This window comes from Mugil cephalus, chromosome 10 (genome assembly GCF_022458985.1).
Source record: "Mugil cephalus isolate CIBA_MC_2020 chromosome 10, CIBA_Mcephalus_1.1, whole genome shotgun sequence".
Classification (NCBI taxonomy): domain Eukaryota; kingdom Metazoa; phylum Chordata; class Actinopteri; order Mugiliformes; family Mugilidae; genus Mugil; species Mugil cephalus.
Genome location: NC_061779.1, coordinates 18122656 through 18145502, shown reverse-complemented (window position 1 = coordinate 18145502; position 22847 = coordinate 18122656). Strand labels below are relative to the sequence as shown.

At 45.0% G+C, this 22847-nt stretch overlaps 1 protein-coding gene across 2 annotated transcripts in view; it reads left to right on the top strand.

Annotated features, from left to right (window-relative positions):
* The window catches only part of LOC125014449 (cyclin-dependent kinase 17-like), a 28311-nt gene extending 5494 nt beyond the window's left edge, over positions 1 to 22817 (top strand). Inside the window, exons 2-17 of one of the 2 annotated variants that reach the window (XM_047595511.1) lie at positions 4455 to 4603; positions 9406 to 9570; positions 10236 to 10369; positions 14563 to 14688; positions 16215 to 16271; positions 16465 to 16579; positions 17461 to 17555; positions 17747 to 17809; positions 18161 to 18284; positions 18508 to 18628; positions 19175 to 19272; positions 19444 to 19549; positions 20014 to 20056; positions 20275 to 20365; positions 20540 to 20617; positions 21673 to 22817. In XM_047595511.1, the coding sequence (XP_047451467.1) occupies positions 4477 to 4603; positions 9406 to 9570; positions 10236 to 10369; positions 14563 to 14688; positions 16215 to 16271; positions 16465 to 16579; positions 17461 to 17555; positions 17747 to 17809; positions 18161 to 18284; positions 18508 to 18628; positions 19175 to 19272; positions 19444 to 19549; positions 20014 to 20056; positions 20275 to 20365; positions 20540 to 20617; positions 21673 to 21692 (1563 nt within the window). In that variant the 5' untranslated portion in view covers positions 4455 to 4476 and the 3' untranslated portion in view covers positions 21693 to 22817. Of the gene's footprint in view, positions 1 to 4454; positions 4604 to 9405; positions 9571 to 10235; positions 10370 to 14562; positions 14689 to 16214; positions 16272 to 16464; positions 16580 to 17460; positions 17556 to 17746; positions 17810 to 18160; positions 18285 to 18507; positions 18629 to 19174; positions 19273 to 19443; positions 19550 to 20013; positions 20057 to 20274; positions 20366 to 20539; positions 20618 to 21573 lie in introns of both variants that reach the window. The other variant, XM_047595510.1, reaches the window with a different exon arrangement.
* The last annotated feature ends 30 nt before the right edge of the window (positions 22818 to 22847 follow it).

Genomic DNA, 22847 nt, shown 5'->3' with positions numbered 1-22847 from the left:
TAACCTGCAGCGTTGTGCTCGGCCATCTATTATCTGACTGTTGGGCCACAGAGGGAGCTTATAGATGAGCAGGCCTGTCACTCAAGCTGCTGTTACCATGGCAGCAGTGTTAATCAGCCGGCGTTGAATCTCACTGCCTGTGAGATCTGCGGTTGTGCGTCACTGGCCTGGCCTGGCCTCCTTCGGCCACAGGCTCTGGCCAAGGTGTGTGTGTGTTGCATCTCCCAGCTACACGCAAACCCACATCAGCCCTGACCCGTCTGTCAGCACCGCTCAGCCTTGTGGACACGAGTGACATGTGTGGCTGGAGTGAAAGCAGGGTAAATGGTAAACGTGTCTAAACGGGGACGAGGCGAAGAAAAGAGGCAAATTTGATGACACCTTTTGTGAGGTTCCAACTGATAAAGCTTCACCTGCTGCAGTGTGCGTGCAGGGGGGAGCATGTCTGCCTGGTTACCATGCGCGGCACCACGCAGCACCCCGCTACATCCTGCATCTCCCTAAAAAGCCCACTTTTTTACTCGGCACAATGCAGCCTTTATGTAAAACCCCCTTAATGGAGCCAGCTCCTTCACTCATGTCCTCATTGTCTTGGCCAGGTTGAGAAAAGGCTGCTCTTTAGAAATCCGAGGCTGAGCTCACCCGTGAATCATGCCAGCACTCGGGCTTGTTCTCTGTCCTCAGCGAGGCAACCAGGGAGGAGAGGCATTTTATTTATTTATTTTATTTATTTTTTTTAAAGCTCCTATTCTCCTAACGGCGGTGACGTTGAGCGGTTTACTGAACCCTGCGGGGGTCACGTAGAGGTTGCGACCTTGGTTTTCCTGTTTCTGTGTGTGGCCCAGACAGCAGTCACCGTGCAGCGGGGACGGTGTCTGCAGCGCGATTGGTTCATTTAGCAGAAACGGAACAAATGCACAGACTTGTCAAGTGGCGGCGGCTAACGATGCGCTGGTTTGGTACCGCAAGACTGTCGTGGGGCAGCGGCGGCTGGTCTCACCCTTTTAGTAGCTCCAGTTACATTCACATGCTGCGGCAGGGAAATGGACAGAATCCATATAGAGCATATGGCTATTGTCTCAACACTGCAGCATCTGTAATGTTCAAGCCCCCCCTCCCTCCTCCTCCTCCTCCTCCTCCTCCTCCTCCTCCTCCTCCTCTCGTTTGTTCTCCTGCCCCCACCCCTCGGTTTTCTGCTTACTGTGCTGCCAGGAAAACAAGGGTAGAGAATGCAGCTTTGCATACAGGTTGAAATATCAGTTTGTTTCTAAGCTAGGGGACACATTAACGTGGGTACCGGCGGCCGGGTAAGTGACGAGAACGCAGACATAGTGGTGGGGGGAGCGGCGGGGGCTGAGACGGGGTATAAGGTGGCCGGGGTGGGGTGGGGGTGGAGTGGAGTGGGGGGGATCGGAAAATCAGCATGCATGCAGCCTCCTGCAGTGCTCCGCATTTACAACATGGAAAAAAGCAGCAGGGGTTGCCGTGGCAACAAATCCCAAATCAGCGCAGCGCTCGGACCCCTCCATTCCACTCGCCGCCTTCCAACCAGCGTTCCCGCCACCTCCTCCTCTCTGGCTGCCTCCCAGTGGATCCGGAGCTCAGACCTCAGACCGGCCTACTTAGGGGAGCAGGGATAAAGCTCAGAGCAGGGATCATGTCCAAAGCTCCACACTCGATCCCAGAGCAGGAACGTGGGCCAGTGGATACGTGTGCACAGTAGACAAACCCCCCCGCGCCCCCTCCTCCTCCTCCTCCTCCTCCTCCTCCTTCTTCTTCTCTCATTGCTGCCATTAACTTTTTCCACTCAGAACTCCCAGAATCGGATTCGTACCCCGAGACTCTGCTGGATAGTAGGTCATATTGCGTTTATTCATGCGATGTGCTCCGTTGCTTATTGTATACATTCATAAATTAAGAGGGGATTCTGGATATCGCCATGGAAACCGGGGAGGGATCAACTGCAAAAAAACAACACTGAAAGGCCTGTCAGTTTATCCCAATTTGGTGCCACATAATCCAGATTTGAGTTTACCCCAATGACTGTAAACACAACAAAGGATTTGGGCCGTCTAGAGTTATATGTGAAGTAGGCCTGCGACTACCAACTGTGATTATTATTGATTAACAGGTAAATTATTTAGGGTTTATTAAATCCTTTGATGTATAAAAAGGTGATGTAGCCAAACTAATGTAAAATCTGAAATGTGTGAAGCTGCAGAGACAAATATATGACATTTTCAATTAAGTTGTAGGTTTGCATGTCATGTTATCCAGCTGCACAAGAGCTACTTTATTTCCTTTGTGGATCATTAAATTCATGCTAAGTCTTCTAAGTGTTCAAATTTCAATTACAAAGTTGGAAATTCACACAGATCTAAAATCTGCTCTGACGCACAAACTGTTAAATCATCAGTGTTTTCGTATGTAAGTCACCCACTTCAGGGCTCGCTCCAGCATTGGAGAATACTCATGAGTGTGCTTTTTTTTTTTTTTTAAATATACAATGTTCGCATACACCGCGTGTGAGAGTGGGTAATACAGCGAGCTGTCGGGCCTCTTGCCCATGCTGGGGCCGATGTGTCATGAGGTGGAACTGACTGAAGCCGTGATGACAGCCGAGATGACGTTCTCCTTCGTCTCGGTTCCTGGAATAATTACGTTGATTGATTCACGGGGCACAGATGCACAATAAGTATAGATGTAGGAGAAACGCTGCGCTTGTTAATTCTGTAAAGATATCCACTCAGTGACAACGACCCTAAAACAACCCAAAATAAGTGTCTCCAAAGTGGCAGCTTTTGTCGCCACTGTCATTGTCAATGTTTTTTTAGCACTGAGCTCATTGTTCATTAGTATTTGTAATTATACCACCCTCACGTATGTGAACAGGAAATACAAAAAAAAAGACTAATAATAAAAAAAAGTGCTTGTGCTTTTTATAAATATAAATGATCATTATTATCGTTTTGCATTCAGTATTAAAATATCCCTTAACCATTTAGTGAAATATGTTGGATTCATGTTAATGTGCATTTAAAGGATATTAAATTTGTGGTGGAAAATTAAAAATATAGCCAAAGATTTTGCGACCCCCCCCACAGCCTCCGCGGACCCCCTCGGGGTCCCAGACGCCCCGTTGAAGACCTATGTATAAAAAATTCCAGATAAGATAAGAGATGTAAAATGAAAACAGTCTTCTGTGTGACTAACTTATCATTTCATCATTTGTTTTTTTATTTTTGTCACTTGTCATGCATTGGTTCGCTAACATTACAGCCAATCAGAGGGATCTGTCTCTCACCAATGGATGGCAGCTGGTGGCCTGATATTTTCAGATTGCCGACTCTATTTTGATGTGTCACATTGTTCTAAATTAAATATATTTGAGTTGAGAACTGTTCGTTGCTTAAAACGACCAACTTTTGAGTCATCACCTTCAGCCTTTCCAATGTAAAGTTTTTCACGATCTAGTGACATTTTAGGCAAACTGATGGTTCAAATCATTGTCTCCTATGCTTATTTAACAGCAGCTCTTTTTATAGCCGTGCCTCTGTGTGGCAGCGTGCTCCTTAGTTACTATGTTTGCCTATTTGACTCCGGTTGAGTGAGTAAATCACGTCTCTGGACTGAATTCAGGTTATTAGTAATATTCATAAGACAAAAGGCTGTAGTAGGGAATAGTTGAGAGCCAGCGAGCCCTGAGGCTTTTGGCTGCTCGTTTGGTTTTACTCATCACAGACACACATGTCCAGATCTGCAGTGGAAGTGGAGTCATGATCTCTACATTGACGCCACAGGGAGAGGCTGCTCCTGTCAAACGGTCCCACATATCGCCCGTCTTCATTCGAACCCGTCTCCTCCAGCTGGATTTCTCTTTCCCTCGCGTATATGTCGTCTCTGGCTCTCTCAATCAGCCGCTCTCGGGCACACGGTAAATGCGTCTGGAATGTGTGATGTGGACTCGATGTGGCCCGGGCTAGTCCCGCTCCATTCAGCGACTAATCCCCCAGGTTTAGGATTTGCTTTTACAGTCCAGTGTGCCAGGGACTGTATTCTAAACGCGCCCGTAAGAATCTCTCACCGACTTGTCATGCTTTCCCAGTGGGAGGAATGTAAAGTAACGTGCCTGAATGAGCTGAGTCATAATTAACGTCTCGGTGTTGATTGGTTTGTTTCGTTGAGCCAGATTCCCAGCGATCTAACGACTTTTTAAGTCTTGATGTGGGATTGTGAAACACGCTGGCAGCTGGACGAGGTGAATTCTTTTCAGTTAAACACAGTTTATATTACACATTTCAGTCGGTGAAATGTCAAGGCCTGCTTCAGCACTATAGTTTACAGATGGAGTGTTCCTCTGCAACTAAAACACGCCGCGTCTCTCCTTATCATTGCCTTGCAGGGGTTACAAACACAGCTAACGTAGGTGTAATTCTTCCACTTGTCGTCTGCAGGCCTCCCCTTCCCGAGAGCTCCATGGAGAAGATGAAGCGGTTCAAGCGCCGTCTCTCTCAGACGCTGCGAGGCAGCCACACCATCGACGAGTCGCTGTCCGAGCTGGCAGAACAGATGACGATCGAAGAGAACGGACTGAAGGACAGCGGTGAGTGTCACGAGCTGGGGTTCTGAAATTTTAATAAAGTACAATGTGTGCGCGTTTCCATTGAAAGGTGTTTTGCGAATGAGCCGTAACTCTCGTAAAGTCTCCTCTCGCAAATTGTCATCACGTGAGACTTGACTTTGAGGAAATGGACTTCAGATGAGCTGGTCACATGACCCCCTGCGTCATCTCCAGTGACTCTGCTGACGGATAATTGCGGAAAATGTGTTTCTATTGCACTTTTGTGATAAACCTCTATATCGATACGTCTGAAAAAACACCTTATATGAGCGGTTATCGAAATGTAGGTGTTGCCATTACCATTTTTTTTATTGTGATGAGTTTTGCACATTTCTAGGGGTAATGGATACGCAGCAAATGGCAGTTTGTAAATGATGTTCTTTCTCTCTGTAGATCCCCATTGGTTAGTTTCTAATACACTCAAATAATACGGATTCTCTTGGATAATGTCACGTTATTATCGTCTGTATTTTCTTTACATGCTAATACGACAAATACGTCAAAGTACATATCTTGCTCATTGAGAAGCCAATCAAACGTTCATCTTGTCGCACCAGAAGCCTCTGACCTGCCACCTGTAATATTGTTGGCTCTATATATACCCTGAAGTAATGACTTTGCGTCCCTGCTGTTATTCTATACTGTTAGACTATATTAATGTAACTGCAGTTACTTGCACTGACTGCAGCTGTTTTACATATTCCTAAATAAACTCTGTTCTCACGTCGCAGACAGAGGTCTGACTGACACGTTTAATGACATGTCGTTGTGTCTTGTGCTGCGTTTAACTGGCACCGACTGTTGATGTCAAGATGATTAATGTGTTAGAGAGTTGGCTGACCTCCTTTCGATGAGTGTTTATTGAGTTCAATAACTAGGAGGGTAGGATTTGTCGACTACACAGGATAAAGGTGGTTGTCTTCAGAGCTAGAACCACTCATTTGAGAATCTATGTATTTAGGAGGCCGGTGTAAGCCAAGCTAAAGCCGGCTGCAGACATTTTCAGCACAGGCTGCAAATATAAATGTGGCACCAGCAGATGGTTCAGATTGATAAACACTGTGGTTCATAGTTCAAGGAATGTAGCTGTTTAGTAGAATAATTAACATAAAGTTAAATTGTCAAGTAAAGTTTCATGATCCTGGCAAGTGTCTGTGTTGTTTTTAGAGAAGCCTTCTTTGCTGTGTTTGTGTCTGTGAGGTCAATGTGACTGATTTAACTGGACATCTTTATAGAAATACTGGTTTATTTGATTGTTGTTTTTTTTTTTACATCAGTTTGATTAAGTAACTTGATGTGTGTCATATTTAATTGGCTGGCATCTGCACAAATAGACATTTCTGCTCTTCTGTCTTTCCCCATAACATTTCCAATACGTCATTATGTATTGATTTTGTAATTTTTTTTATTGGTACAGATCACCTGCTGCTACATTCATGTTCTGTGTTACATAACTGTCCTGGTTTTATTCAAACATGACAGGGTCATTATAGCACCGTGCTCACATGGTGTTCCTGGAATATGGATCTCTATGTGAGGCTGCGGCAGGTATGGATGGTAAAAGTAACTCTTTCCAGCGCCAAATGAATAAAGGCCACTTGAAACACTACAATTAGCCACCGAGATGGCCGGTGACTTTCACAAAAAAGTGGCTCAGCGCTGCCGTTTATTACATTTTAGAGGGATGAACCAGGTCACACTTATCTAGAAAATGTCATGGGTAACACAGCGGAGTCGATTTTTTTTGCATGTGCATGTCCGAAATGGATTTAGAAGCTGGACTTTTATGGCCTTAATTTTTGCAGCACTTTAGTTGTAATCCACATCCATATTTTATCCAACGCTGACTCAGTCTGAGTATGAACTGAGTCACTGAGTGCTTTAATGTTTCTTTCTTTTAGACTCATAACTGGAGTCCTTGTTGAATATGTTATTGTTATATACATTCATCCATCATCAACTGATGATCATCTTTAGGGGTTTGCTGACATTAGGTGAGAGGCAGGCTACACCCTGGACAGGGAGCCTGTCCTTCTCAGTCTTTATAATGTATTTTTTTATATTTATGAACTGAGCAAGTTTCATGCCCATTCAAGCTGCCGTTACTCAGACAATAGATGTGATTTGTAGAGAAATGACTTGACGGCTCCGTATTGACTGTGCCTCGCTCCGTCTTTATTTCTCTGTCTGCGCTCTATTCGGCGCTGACAGACACCGGAGCTGTTTTCATTCATCTGGATCTTACTGAAGGTTGTGGCCTTCAGGACGCCAAATAAGAGCAGAGTGGCAGAGCAGCTTATCTCTGTTGATGTTCACAAAATCTGCAGGGAGAGAGGGAGGGAGGGATGGAGGGAGGGATGGAGGGGGGGATGGAGGGGGGGGGAGCCTACCATGTGCTACCACGTCGTTGCCATGGTGCTCAGGGTCTGGAAAAATTCTAGAGTTTCCATGACATTGCCACGGCGACTTGGATGACTTGGTGAAACCAGCCGAGCATCTTGATCCACCACCACCACAGCAGCTCCCTGCTCCTCTCCCGCTTTCTTTTTTGTCACAATGACTCACTCTATTACCCCTTTCTCTCTTCTTCAATCAATCAGATCGTCCAAGTTCCCTCCCATCACCCCCTCTGCCTCCTGAGAACTAGCAGGGCTTTGTAAAGAGCTTTTTGTATAGTGATTAACAACAAGTTTGGCCAGAGTGTTCTGTGCTTGGTGAGTGGGGACATGGAGTCATGGTGTGTGTGTGTGTGTGTGTGTGTGTGTGTGTGTGTGTGTGTGTGTGTGTGTGCGTTAGCTTGCGTGAGGGGATTTTAGCAGCCTGTTTAACAGTAAGTAGGGTAGAGAGGAGACAGAACGGAGTAGCCAGATGAGATTTGATCTGAACTCTGTGATTGGGGAAAGCGTTCTGGTCTTGATCCGATTATGTAACTCTCATAACTCAAGCCAGCGGCGGCAGCAGCTGCCCAGAGATAACATGGAGGGGGCATAAGGACCTGGATGTCACACGGCTGTGTGTTTTTCCGCTTTGATCGGATGTCTAGGAAATATTTCGTGTTCATCCAAGAATTTTCATGTTTCAGCGTATGTCAGACGACACAGACCAGTGACATGGGTTGTAATATACGACGTGACAAGTGTTCCAAAGTTTTTTACGTCTGTGTTGGCACAAGCGCCGCATAGTGAAATCTGTTTTTATAGCTCCGCTAGACCCAGACACCCACAGCGCTCTGAGTCTTGTGAGAAATATGAGCAGAGAATCGGTTGATCCTGGTAACCGGGCAAACAGTGAGCTGTTGGGAGCTGGTGTTGATGATGATAATATGGAAAAAAGATAATCCCCGCTAGCAACTCGATTGTGCCACTTGGATCGATTCACAAAGTAAGTCAAATGCTTAGTGTCTCCTCCCACGCAGCCTGGAGTAGGGAACAGTCATCCTCCGCCAGCCCGCAGTGTCCCAACCACTCTACTTGTCTTTGCTTGTTTGTGTGGAGGGCGGATCATATTAACGGCTGTCCCAAACCAGATAGTGACAAATACAAGCAGGCCGTAAAAAAACAAAAGAAAAAGAAACAGCATGAAAAGTTCTAACATGTTTGCTGTATCAGAGAAACTAAAATTGGTGAAGCATAAGCCTGACTCTAGTCTGTGATTGAATTATCCACTTTATGTCCTGCCCTTGTCCGGCCAAATCCCTCTGTCTGAGTTCAGACTGCTGCTCAACACCTTCTCTGGGGCTCCATTTTCCCCACGGTCACAGTTGGTGTTTTACTAGGTGCTACTCTATACGTAATAAATCTTTCACCTCCGTCAGCCCTCGGCCTCTCTGCCAGCCAGTCGTAGACTCCTTTCTCAAGTCACACTACAAAACGTAGACTACCAGTAAATGGTGTTTGTTTACACGCGAGGCTCTGTTACTAGTACAGTATCGTACGGAGATCACCGAAACCCTCCCAGCTCTCTTTACAGTTAGGTAACACGCGGAGCAGGAGGCTGCTGGAATATCATCCTCTAAAAAACAAATCAGGCCTTGTTAAGCTTGTTTTTAGTGGGAAGGATGAACAGGTCTATTAGAAGTTTCATTGTCTTTTGTTTTCATCAGAAAAAATAAAAAAAGATATCAGAAAAAATAACGTTATCTTTGTGTTTTGCAAATTTCCAAGCTGTTACAGCACACAGTATTATCTTGTTATCTGTACTTTGTTCTCAGTCTGACAGTTTTGTTTGTTTGACAGCGATAGAAAATAAAATTCAGCATTCTGACTTTTATCTTTTATCTTTTTTTTTTAACTATGCGGTTTATTCTTTCTTACTAGTCTATTCTGTTGTGTTACATCAGTCTGTACATTAGTAGATTATGAGTTTAAACCTCCCTCTTATGTAACGGTGATTATTTAATGCAGTCTGATGTTTTCACGGTGTATACGTGAAGGCAGAGAGCTCAGGTACCCAGCTCACAACTTAAAAAATGTCATGAAAGTCTTAATGAGCTTTCACACAATGTAGTTCAAGGAAAAAAAATAATCTGAGCTCACCTTTTAGATTATTAGAAATAATATGAACTTAATATGTAGATATAGAAATATTGCTTTACAGCCAAAGTTTAAAACTTGTGAACATAATAATCCAATCACATATTAGTCTTGATGTTAATCCAGTTTATTTTTCAGAGCATTTCTTAGTCGGTTTTTGAGTACTGTTCGTCCATGCTGTGTGCTGAATATTTGTTTTGTTTCTGCTCGTTTACTGTCATCATCTCTGAAAGCATCTGTCTTGTCCTGCAGAGCCCATCGTGAGGAACGGCAGGCCTCCATCAGCCCACAGTGTGCACTCCTTTCTCCACCAGTACACGGGCTCTTTTAAAAAGCCGCCTCTGCGACGGCCTCAGAGCGTCATCGGAGGAGGCCTGGGCTCTCTCATGGTCATGCCTCGCAACGGCAGTCGCCTCGGTGAGACACGTGCACGCTGTTCACGGGCCACGTTTTAATTTTCGTCCTGGCTTCTAAAAAAAAAACAGTGGCTCGGTTGTAGATTTAGCAGTTTTGCAGTTAAAATGAATGCGTAGATTTAGAGCGTCCTCAGACCTACTCACTTTAATCCTCGTCTTAAACATCTTAAACGTTTGACAGGGTCAGCTGAGCCTGAACACACTGTAACACGTTATGTTATGAAAACATGTGCTCAAGTAAACCCCTGCTGGAGCCATAGCAAAGACACAGCCATCAGCTGAATTAGTCCAGTGTTTCATGCAGCAGAACAATGGCCCTTTTGTTAAGACATATACTGTAACTAACATCTCTGGACACTTCTAACGTGCTCTGCATGTATGTCACTTCAGTTTGTTCAGGCGTGAGGGTATCACAACACCACAAATGGATTTTTCTTAAATAAATCAAATGTACTGGTCACACATTTTAAATCTTATTTATAACTCGTACATCCTCCCTTCTGATTCAGCCGCGAGCTAAAAACAGGGGGACGCGAAAAACTGTCTGAGAGAGAGTTTCTTTCTCTGTCACCAGCTGAGCTCGGCCTCATTTCCAGAGACCTGCTCCATTTGTCAAACTCAACCCCTCACCTCTCCTCTCTTCTCCCCGTTCGCTCCTCTTCCCAGATATCGTCCACGAGAATCTGAAGATGGGCTCGGACGGAGAGAGCGATCAGGCGTCGGGGACTTCCTCTGATGAGGTGCAGTCGCCCACAGGGGTTTGTCTGAGGAACCGAGGGAACAGACGCATCTCTGCAGAGGTGAGAATTGTCTTTTCTGCCTTTTCAACTCGAGGAGATCTTTCGGGATGTGAGTCACTGCCTGCTATTAACGCTTATTCATCTGGAGTCGTACTTCGGTTCGGCCTCCTCGGCGAACATGTGTTTTGATGAATTCACTAACAAGCGAAGTAATCTCGGCGTGTGACGTTGGAATTTTACTGCAAGACGTGACATTTAAAGATGTGCAGCGCCACACTCTGTACCACAGCGTAGGCGTATCCTTGCAGCGTGTCAGCTGCTCGCACAATGTGAGCATTACGCACACATAGGCACATACGCAGACTGACTACGCATATTGTTTTCTGAACATAGTTTTAAAATCTGTTTCTGAAAGCTTTCACAGTCGTCACCACCTCCGTCTCTTATTTACTTCCTCTCTCTCATAAATGCACGAAGCAGCGCTTGATAAAGTCTGATTCTGACATTCCTCTGGTGGTTATATAATGTCAACACATTATGGAAAGACCTCTCCTTGTGATTGTCTGTATATTTCTTTTTTTTTTTTTTCTAAGAGGGATTTCATTTCGCCACAGGATTTTTTTTTTGTTTTTAAATCCAGGGTGTGTGATCGTGATCTGAAATGAATGTTAGGTTTAAGGATTTGAGGAAAACACAGCCACTGTAAACTTAAAATCGCCGCACTGTGCCAAACCCACTCATTTCCAAGTAATACGAACATCTGTTTTTCTCTTATTTTGTTGTTGTCGCTTGGTGCGGCCATTACTGCAGTTTGACCCTTTGGATACGTTAACAGTTTGACCAGAGAGGATCACGCATCCAGGCGTCTCCAAGGAGACGGCGTTACTGTCGTGACTTCTGAGAGATATTTCCAACGTTTAGTGCTGGTGTCGTTTGTGCGTCAGCGTAGGAAGCAGATGCGTCTGCTTCTTGATTTAAACATTTTCACTGTGTACGGCAACACATGTTTTAATCAATGTGATTATTTTTATATACCACCCGATGCATAGGAAGACAGCTGTGTGCACACAAATGCAGAACTTGATCAAGACTGAAAGTTTCAGTCCATTTGCCTGTTAGGAAAATAGAGGAGTAATAATGCTGCTTCAGCTACGTGTATCAAAGCATGTGGGGATTTTTTTTGAATCGTTGCATCATTATTCATAAAAAGAGATCAGATATCAGAACTTCCTTCTTCCTCAAGAATAGTCTTAATATTCTGTACCTCCCTCGTATTATCTACATCAGTGTGACAACAGGGAACACAATATGACTTTACCAAAAATGTCAAACTGCTGAGTCAATATCTCTCTTTTGTCTCACGCAGTCTTTACAACAAAGCCAAGAATTGGAGGCTTTAAGCCATCTTAACGGCCGCTAATGGGATTTAATCGATGTTCATCTGACGTATGTCAGTGAGGCCACCTGTCCACTTTCACTGTGAAAGTGCTCAAGAAAAATCAATGCGCAGTTTAAATAAAAAAATAGATTCACAGTCATCCAGCTGTTCTTTCCATTTGCATTATCACTGTTTCAAGTCTCCTTTCTTTCACATATTTAATGATAATTGTCTTGGTTGAGGTCGATCTGACTGCAGTTATTTCTTTTTAAATGTTAAGGAAATAAAAAAAAAATAAATTATTCACTTTTAAAAATCATCACACTCAGAAACTTGGACAACAAACCCTTTTTATGGCACTGTACGTGTTTTTTTTCATGTGCGGTTGTTGTTGACATCTTGCCAATCAACCATGCGTTGCTGCACGCTGCCTGCTGGGAGATCGCAGGAGGAAACGTCCTGTGATTGACGAACACTCGCTCCTCCCTCTGTTTATTGGTGGCTTTGATTGCGCAGCCTCTGGGGATTAACGATCAGATAGCAGCATCTGCACAGACAAACCAAGCATGCAAGAACGCACATTCTTAAAAACACAGTTTAGCAGCGTACGCCATTTGGGACTAACCACACACACACACAGACATGACACATCGCCTGTTGCCGCGCACTCGGTGTAGCCACCAGAGCAGCTCACACTTCCTGTGACTGGCATTTCACAACCACTGTAGTTTATTTGGACAGAAGCACGTACCCTGGCTCACAGTGAGACTTATAGACAAACGACAAACAGTGTTCATTGTTTGCAAGAGGAGCGTGATTGACTGCCGGCTGGATGTTGATGAAGTGTGCCAGTGAACTCCCTCTGTGAGGCCTCATTCTTTGCCTCGATGCTGCCGTGACACTCGGAGAAGGGACAGTAGAAGGAGATTAGTAGGAGGAAGAGCGAGGACATCCCTCCGTCTGCTCAGGTGGTGGATTGTCGTTCCCTCACTTCAGAGGAAGCGGCGCTGTTTTGGGATTACATCACGAGGATTACTGTAATACTGTCCAGATGGGCCTCTGTTGTAACAGATTAGGGCGGCTTGATTGGACAACCGGAGAACGGTGGTGGGGGGCTCAAAGGTCAAGTGATGGATGCCATCACTCACTTGCCACCGGTCCTGCCCCTCCGCACACAAACAACAGAGCTAAATGTAATGTTTTCACAAATACGGTCACGTCACCGCTGCCTGTTACCAAGCATCTGGTATTTATACGAGCGCCACGAAAGATTTGTTTCCATCGTCAGGCAATCTGCCATCAATATTTTGACCCGTGATGTACCTGTCTTATCCTAGCAACGCACCAGAACTAAAGTTCACTGTCACAGAGGACGGAAAGCAGGCAAATATTTATCATTCTTTTGTATTGTTGATTAAAATAATTGGTTTTGAGTTGAAACTCTTACCCGTTTAAAGGGGGCATGAAACAAACAGATCATACACCAACAATCATAGCCTCCGCCATCTTTATTTTACGTCGGCCCCTATGTCATCGGATGGGTTAGTTGCTTTGGACGCTTTTGAAGAAGATGTAGAAAATATGTCAGAGGCAGAAAGGGTGATTTTTCTATCAACTAGACTTCACGTTTGAGCCACTGACAAGGAAGGCTGAGACCCATTTTTGTGGATTATGAAGGAGATTCAGTGGCTCTGAGGGTCGGATGTTCGGAGACCCTAGCTCAAAAAACCCGAAACTCAAAACAGACAACATGTAATTATTTCCATTTGATTTATTGGTGTCTCACATGACAGTAAACTGAAAATGAGCGCTTCTCATAAAAATCTATGCATAAATTGAATTATTCAAGAGCCAAAATTCATTCATTCAAATAATTTTGTCTAAGTGATTCATTAAGTAATCAAATAAACTGTCAAATGATAAAAAAGTTAATTGTGCGTCTAAAATGATTCTGAAAATTGGTGTGGTGGGTGAATTTTCAACTAATTGAGTGACTAATCATTTCAACTCTACAGCGGGATGCGCCAACATGTAAATTAGTCACTCGTAAGCGCACGACTTTCTCTGCTTGACACGAGCGAACAACATTGGTCGTGTTTATAGAAGAATGCGTAGGAACAACAGAAGCGACGAATCGGCTCTTTGAAGTTGCAATGAAAACATCACTTCCTGTTTGCTGACCACACGTCTAAATTTTCCGGCTGTAAACCTCCAAGCCAGTCGAAAAGAGCTGAGTCACCGTCACGTTTGACTGTTTGGAGGTCGGTCGACCCGTCCAGGTGCCCTTCAGGTTCCTGATTTAGCAACGTGTGTAAGAATTTGTGTTGAAAAAGGAAAAGCTCAAAGTTGCATATTGCTATGTGTATGTTGATTAAGAGTTAGACAGGGAGGGAGGGAGGGTGTTTTCCAGTGTTACCTCAGAGAGGGGGGGAAGTAGATTTAAGCAGAGAGAGGGAGAGAGAGAGAGAGCGAGGGGCCAGATTAACAGTAATCTAACAAATGGAGGAAATGCATGATGGGAAGAATCCAGACGTCGTATTTGGAGGGGTGTGTGTGTTTGATTTTATATAACAAGTCGTTAGTCTCATGCTCGAGTACTTTGTTGCTTTTCCCTGAGTTCTTGAAGGGGCTCTACAGACCTCCGCCTTCATCACAAACACAAATCTAATATGCAAAACCTTACAGAGGCACACATGTTTATACACAACCACACACACACACAGTAGTAATGAGGCCTAAAGCAGGCGGCTTCTTAAGAGATTCTGTTCGTTCATGTGGGTATCTGCCTTTTTATTTGTTCAGAGGTCACGCTGCTGGCTCTTTGATAATTTTTGGTTTTCACTTTCAGTTTAACACCATTTTTGTGTGTTGGCAGGACTTGAACAAACGGCTGTCCCTCCCGGCCGACATCAGGATACCTGACGGTTACCTGCAGAAGCTGCAGCTGAGCAGCCCGCCCTTCGACCAGCCGCTGAGCCGACGCTCCCGCAGAGCATCACTGGTGAGAGGGGCAGGGACTGTTTAAAAAAAAAAAAAAAAAAAATGTCAGAAATGAGGTAAACGCACAAAGGATGTCGAGTTGCGTAAATGGAGCAATCACCTTTTTGTTCGCTTGCGTGTCTACAAGCCTACTTCCTCCTCAAGAAGGTTTGAGCTCAGCACTGATTGACAGAGGTGCTGTCCTGAACTCTGTCCTCTGCCTCCATGTTTGGAAACGGCAAACAAAGATTTTATGCCATCATTTGTTTCCTTGTTCATCTTTCATTATCCTTCCCAACACTGTAGCAGTTTCACTGGAAGAGAGGCACCAGTTTATAAATCCACAAGCAGAATGTCTGTTTTTTCCTCTGTGAGGTTTTTATTGTTTTAGCCTCTCGACTGAGAGGGATTGGTTTTAGATTTCGATTTTATTTTGAAAAATCTGGCTTGGTAATCAGACTAAAGTGCCATTTCAATGTTAAATTGCTGACATAGAAAGGATTTTCAGATGCTTTAGAATGAGCGATGCTTAAAAGATTATGGTATGTCAACATTGTAGCGTTTCCCTTAGATACTGTAGAGCCGCTCCAGCACATGTGTGTATGTAGGTGCATATCAGTGTAAACTGACACAAACTCTTACAGTTGACAAAACATGCTTCGTCATGGCTTATCATCCTTATCAGCCGACCCGCAGCGTATGTGACACTCTGCAGATAAAACGTGAACCTGTGCGGTAACTTAATGCCCACGGCTCTGAGATGAAGGTTTGTAGCCTGGTAATGGCATTTCTGTGGAGGGAAAGTTATAGCGATAAAATTCTCAGAAATACTCCTAGAAACAGAAGGTGAAAGACAGCTGTGATAGTTTTGCTTTATTCAAATGCTGAAAGAAACAGAAGTGAAAGAATGAGGGCTCGGGTCTTGCTCTGCCTAATCTCATCCCCTCGGCCTCCTGTCCTGTGTTGACACTGCGTCTCAGCGTTCGGCCTCGGTCGGCTCGTAGTTTTAACATTGAAGACACATCTGCCAAAAGCAGAAGAGAGGAGAAAGTAACGCTCTGCCTCACCCAGTCCGCCACATTTGCATGCACGCTACCCTGCAGAGTGGTTGGTGAAGCGCTGAATGGCTTCGCTCAAAAACACGTGTGACACCCAGACCTCTCGGCTCAACTGGAACCGGTCCTCGTCCTGCAGAGGGTCAGTTTACAGGCTGGTGAAGCTGCCTTCAGTTTCCGAAACACAAGAAGTATTGGTTCCTATCATAAATGACAACGAAAAGCATCTGCACTTTAGAGAAGCTGAAACTTTACTTATAAAGTTTGCTTTTGTCTGTGTGCTGATAAACAAGCACACATGTAAAAGCAAAAAGCCAACAGCCCTTTGTCACAGCAGATTAGTTCTGATGATGGTCTGGGTGTGTGGCCACCCCACACCCCCTCTGTGATGCTGCAAAGCCGTCGTAAGGATTTGTTGTGGTGTCTGTGAGCTTGTCACCGCTAATAGAGACTCTCCCCTCATTAATACTGTTTGTCCTTTTCTTTCCTCCAGTCAGAAATTGGCTTTGGGAAGTTGGAGACTTACATCAAACTGGACAAACTGGGGGAGGTACGTGAGCCTGTTAACCTTGACTTCCCTTTCTCTCATCCCCCAGGTGCTAATGTTCTCATGGCGTGTGATAAAACACACACACACACACACACTCACACAGACCCGGTTCCAGAGTTTTACCTTTAACCCCTGACAACCAGGCTGCCTCACGTGGGGGCTGAAACATTTTCCTGCTCTTCCTGTTCTCCAGGGCACGTACGCTACAGTCTTCAAAGGCAGGAGTAAGCTGACGGACAACCTCGTGGCTCTGAAGGAGATCAGACTGGAGCACGAGGAGGGGGCACCATGCACAGCCATCAGAGAAGGTACAACAAAGAGTCAGGGTTGAATAACACCCAACTATCAGACATCATTCAGTCGCCAGGCTGTTGATAATACGCAGAATCGTTTCCCCACAAACTTTTAATAGAAATGTGCTGTGGTTCATTTGGAGTGAGAGTGCAACTCAAACTATAAAAATCCACCCCAGCACGCAGTGTGTGAAATACTTGTTATCCTATGAATAGCCACTTCTCATTTTCTTCTCACTCTTACAAAGCCACAGACAAGCTTAAGTGTATGTTTTTCGTGCTGCGTTCGCTTTTTCTTGGAACTTGCTAAGAATGACTTGAAGAGTGAGCTTGATGTGTCCCAGTGCCACAGATCAGAAAGCCAAGAGTTGTTGTCGGCCAGAACACATTACACAGTCTTTAGTGCCTACAAACACAGTAGCTACATTAACCGGACACAAATAGACAGAATGGTAAATGGTATAATACTGTAGCAGTCACTGCTTTTTGTGCTTGTAGCTGCCATGTTCGATTTTGAGGTTGGATTGGTGATTTTTTGGGTGTTTCAGTTACAGTTTCCTACTGGGAATCCAAGCTCATCTATTCAAGTGGAGCTCAGCCTTAACCTCCTGCCAGCTCTGCTGAATTCACAGTTTAAAGTTCATCTTTGTGCATCATTGATGATGCAGACCCACGCCACCAGCCAATACAAACACTGATACATTGTGTGTGGAGAAATTAATTATTGAAGTGTGATTACACTCGTATTGGACGCGTGTCAGCACATCCTTTATCGGGCTGGACGGGGAGCGTGTTTTCTCTGTTTTTGTTTGGGGTTTTATTGTCGATTAGCTTCAGCCAAATAAGCTTCCTTTGTCACATCCTCACCGCCGCTGTCTCCTTCATCTCGTTCCCAGTGTCTCTACTGAAGGACCTGAAACACGCAAACATCGTGACGCTGCACGACATCGTCCACACAGACAAGTCGCTCACACTGGTTTTCGAATACCTGGTGAGACCAGCCAAACCTCTGCCCTCGCTTTTCTGCGTGACTCAGATGTTATTCTCTTGGGGGGATGCTGAAATTAATGAATTTTATATTATTATTCATGGCCCTCTGCAGAGGGGAGCTCGCTTGCTTACCAACTGTTGCGGTTCCTTCGCCTGTAGCCTGTCTACTCTAACGCCCTTCCTCTCGTCTAGGACAAAGACCTTAAGCAGTACATGGATGACTGTGGGAACATCCTGAGCATGCAGAATGTCAAGGTGAGCTCGGCAGGCAGCCTGCTGGCCGGCCATCAGCTGTCAGGACTTTGTGGCTGCTGGTGTCAGTGCAACAAACACTGTTAGTGTGCCCCCTGGTGGAGGAGTGTGGCTAGATGTGGGAGATGAGTAAAATAATGTCCTGTTAACCTTCCACCAGCATTTATCAGAACATAATGAATGAGCTTCATTCAGGTTGTTGAGACTGGGTTTGTTATTTTGTCGTAGTAGAAGTCTGCAGGACAGTTTGGTGCATTTATTTTAACATTTATTCTACTAAATTGGTTTAAATATGGTGCGTGATTCTGTAAGTAAGAATCAATTTTTATTCAGTGCAAAAACCTCTTTCCCTAGATTTTCCTGTTCCAGATCCTGCGAGGCTTGGCCTACTGTCACAGACGGAAAGTCCTCCACAGAGACCTGAAGCCCCAAAATCTGCTCATCAACGACCGGGGAGAACTCAAACTGGCCGACTTTGGTATAATCAACAACATAACTCACATACATCATTTATACATATTATTCATTTGGCATTTGGATATAAAGACAGGAACTTGTGTTTTGTTTTATTTATTTTTTAACATTTCTAAAGCTGGGTCAATCTGTTTTTCCCATTTTTAATCCATTCTTCAAAAAACTCGATGTGTTCTTTTATTTATTTGTTTTCTAATTTTATGATTTCCCATATTTCTGCTCCCAAGGACTAGCCAGGGCCAAGTCTGTGCCCACTAAAACATACTCCAACGAGGTGGTGACGCTGTGGTATCGGCCTCCCGACGTGCTGCTGGGCTCCTCGGAGTACTCCACGCAGATAGACATGTGGTGAGTGGGCCTCGCTCCGCGGGGGTGATTGCAACTGTTAGAAAACTCGAAACGAGGCTCTTGAATACTCTCTTTTAATTAGCATACGGCCGCGCAGCGTCAGGGCTGGCAAATATAATCTTATGACAAATCACGAATTAGTAACTGTGTTGAATTATTTTGCGTGCAGTGATTTGTGGAGTAAGCACAGATGTTCCTTTCATTTCGCTGGTGCTCTTGTGAGCAGGCAGGTGTCCTGATCTACAGGAAGGGGACTTTGATGTGGCGCATGCTGCTGATGAATACATGCAGGCGTTGAAAACTTTAACAAGGAATGGCTTCAAACTTCGCCGTGTCCTAAGTCTGCCTGGAATTAACCCCTGCCTCTTTCTAATATGTTTTATGTGTGAGGCAGACTGAAATACGACTGTAACTGTTTATTTCAGAGAGTTTTGATGAAAAAGTTAGCAGTAGCTTAAATGCACGAGACCTGTTGCGTTGTGTCGGTGTTAAAGACGCAGCCAGTCGTCCCTCTGTGACCTTGTCCCTCCTGTGTCTTCCTGTCAGGGGTGTGGGCTGTATATTCTATGAGATGGCTGCCGGCAGGCCCCTGTTCCCAGGCTCCACAGTGGAGGACGAGCTGCACCTCATCTTCAGGCTGCTGGGTGAGTGCTGCCCCCTGCTGACAGGGAACCACCTCAGACCTTCAATATGAGCCCTTAATCGCATTAACCCTGGCATGTAGCCCCCGTGGCAGCGTGAACCCCCCCCCCCTCTCCTCCAGCTGGCTGGTTAAGGCCCGACTCTAACATGGTCGATGGACTGTCCCTCTACAGGCACTCCCACAGAAGACAGCTGGCCTGGAATCTCCTCCATCGACGAGTTCAAGTCCTACAAGTTCACCAAGTACAAGGCACAGCCTCTCATTAATCATGCGCCCAGGTATGACTGGCATGTGTTTTCTACTTTGTTAGCATTTCATCTTCTCTACGTGTCATTTAAATCCGATACTGCATACAAAGAACTAATTTAATTTGGTTACATGTTGTCATTTCACATATTTGCTGTATGTTGCAGTTATTTTATGTACGTTAACCCTCCACTCTCACCTCTGTTTCTAGTCCACTAATTATTGGAGATGAGAATGAGCAAATATTTCTGATGAGACCCAGGTATAAAGAGCTGATGTGTGGAGCCGCTTAGCTTTTAGAGTTAGACATTAGTATTACTGGGTTGTTTAGTTAGGAGTGTGTGCTCTTTGTCACTTCCTGTAAGGAAATCCTGTGGAATAGTTGACTGTGTTGGACTCTGTTTCCTTCCTTACACTCGCCAACATCTGTGACTCACCCCACCTTACTGACCCCCTCCTCCTCCTCCTCCTCTCCTGTTTTCTCCCCCCTCTCCAGGTTGGACACTGATGGAATCGAACTGCTGATGTCATTCCTAAAAGTGAGTCTCGCTGTATCTGCCAGGAATTAATGCAACGTTAAAAGCAGCGTGACACATTTTGCAGCTATGTTCGGACTGTATTTTTGGAAAGAAGCGCAAGCAAATCTCTGCCAACACATTCACACGAAATCACACGCCGCTGACCCAATTATTAATCATTTACACAGTTTGCGTAATTTTTTTTTTTGTAATGGCTTCTTCTTTTCTTTCAATTTCAGTATGAGTCGAAAAAGAGGATCTCTGCTGATGAAGCGATGAGACAGCCGTACTTCAGGAGCCTGGGGCCACGTGTGCACACACTGCCAGAGAGTGAGTAATGAAACGGTGATGCAGTAATGCAGACTTGGCAGACTCGGCTAAGTACAATGTGAAGATTATTGCAGCGCGCAGCGAGGATCGGTTACGGCCTCGTAACAAAGACGCTGTTCTCCTGGAAGAAGACGTGGCTTTGGGTTGCACTGACTGACTCTGTGTCTTTGGCAGACATATCCATATTCACACTGAAGGAGGTGCAGCTGCAGAGAGATCCTGGCTACCGGAACTCATCGTACCCCGAATCAGGTGAGGAATGAAGAAGAGGGAGGATGTGGAGGCGAGGACGGTGTGCGGGCTGAAAGGAGTGCCCACAGAGTGCATGTTATTATTTTATTTATAAGCTGGTTTACTCGTTTTTCCAGTTATCAACGAGGTTAAGGTACTTCAACACAATGGCCTCTATTTGCATCAAGAATTATTACACATGTCACACTGATAACTAACTACACGTACACCAATCAGATGAAACATTTTCGCCAACTTCTCGGTCAAGTGTTGTTGTGATGACACGCATCAGCAGGTGGGATATTTTAGGCAGCAGGTGATGTGTCAGAAGCAGGAGAAATGAAGCGGACGGATTTAAACGACTTTAACGGCTAGTTGTCTGGGTCCGAGTTCCTCCAAAACTGCTGCTCTCGTGGGGGGACCCTGGTCTGCTGTAGTCGGTACCTAAAGTGGAGCAGGGAGGGGAAAGCAGAGACGCGATCATGGAGAGCGAAGACTGGCCCGTGTAGTCGGATCCAACAGACGAGCTACTGGTAGAAAAATGCTAGAAGACGGAGGGAATCGCACATTGTTTTGTATCAGGCTGCGAAAACACAGACCAGTCGGGGCGTCCACGCTGACCCCCTGTTCACTGATGAAAGCACCCACAGACCCCCACTGACAACATCCTGTTACCAGGCACCACAGGACACCCTCAGAGGCCCCGCGTCTATCCTCTGATGAGTCATAACTGTGGTGGAGGCACACGGGAGTCCAAGATAATATTAGTAAGGTGGTCATGATGTTATGTCTGATTGGTGTAGGTTCAAAACAGATTCAAGCCCTCGGTGCCCTTTTGTTTACAGCCCTCAAAGTATTATAAGAACATTATCTTCCTTTCTCCGTGTCGTCTGAGTGTAGATTGACAGCATGAGACCATTTACTGTGAACTCCAATACCAATGGCACAATCCATCTCTTCTTCCCGTTTCTAACCAGGTAATGGAAAGAGCAGAAGACAAAGCATGCTGTTTTAAAAACTCTGGACTGGAATTTATTTTTTTTTTATTATTTGGGACGGATCTCCCTGCTGTACAGTCTTGACGACGGATCGGTAACCCGAGACGAATGTTGGCGCGGACGATCGCGATCATCATCACTCCCTCCCCCCGACTTACTTGGGGGACTGGTCCACCGTACGACACCCCCTCCCTCCCAGGTTTGGACTGAACCTGGTTCAAAAGAGACATTTATATACTGTACATCTATTTATTGAGAAGAGAATTTGCTGCTAAATCCAACTACTGTCTAGAATTCTAACTGGCTCAGTCACTTTAATGAATACATGCAATGTGTATAGATTTTTAATTACGATATTTTTTTTTTTTTGTTTCTTTTGAAGTGGTGGTTATTTTCAGTGATGTTTTTTTTTTTTTTTTTGTCATTGTTGTCATTTTCATACATAAAACTCCACCTCAGAGCTCGTCGCTGCGTGTGGGTGGGATGTTTCTGTAGCAGCTCGGAGGGGTTTGATGTTCCGTCTCTGTTGCCACGGCGCTGCGCTCAGCCGCACGAACCATACGTGACCATTTACTGAAGGGTTTTGAGGCCAGCTTTGATATAATAACTGATCATTTCATCCTGACCGGAGGCTAATGTGAGAGCGCTGCCGCCGAGCTCTGTCCAGATGCTGGCGTATCATTCCAGGACGCTGTGGTCTCCGTCGCGACCAATGAACAAATGCAGGGAAGATTCATATTATCGACACGGGCATTACAGGATCGGTCAGGCCTCCTAAAGGTTTAAGTACAGCGAACAGCCTCCTTGTTCTGTTTCCACCGTAATCTGACACATTTTTCTCCTTCAGTCTGTTACAAAGAAGACGTGCAAATAAATTCCTAGTGCTCCTGCTTTTCATTCCCATCTCCATCAACTGTACAATTATGACTTTTTTTCTTTTTCTGGATTGCCTCCATCGTCGCGTTGCATGCCCGCTCTGTTTGTACGAGGACGCGCACAACTCCTGATACAGGAAGCACCCGCTGCAGTCCTCCCCCATAGTGAGTCTGATCTGAGTCGCAGTCTGTTTAACAGTGTTACAAGAGATGTTTTGTATCATATCCTTTAACTTTATTTGTGGATAATTGTTATCGGTGTGGGATTTCGTTGCAGATGCCCCTCCCATATTTGAGCTTTTTTTTTTTTTTTCAGAGTAAAGAAATAAATCTAAAGTTTAAGCAGAAGTCTTTTTTTCTCTTGCGCTTTTGTCGAAG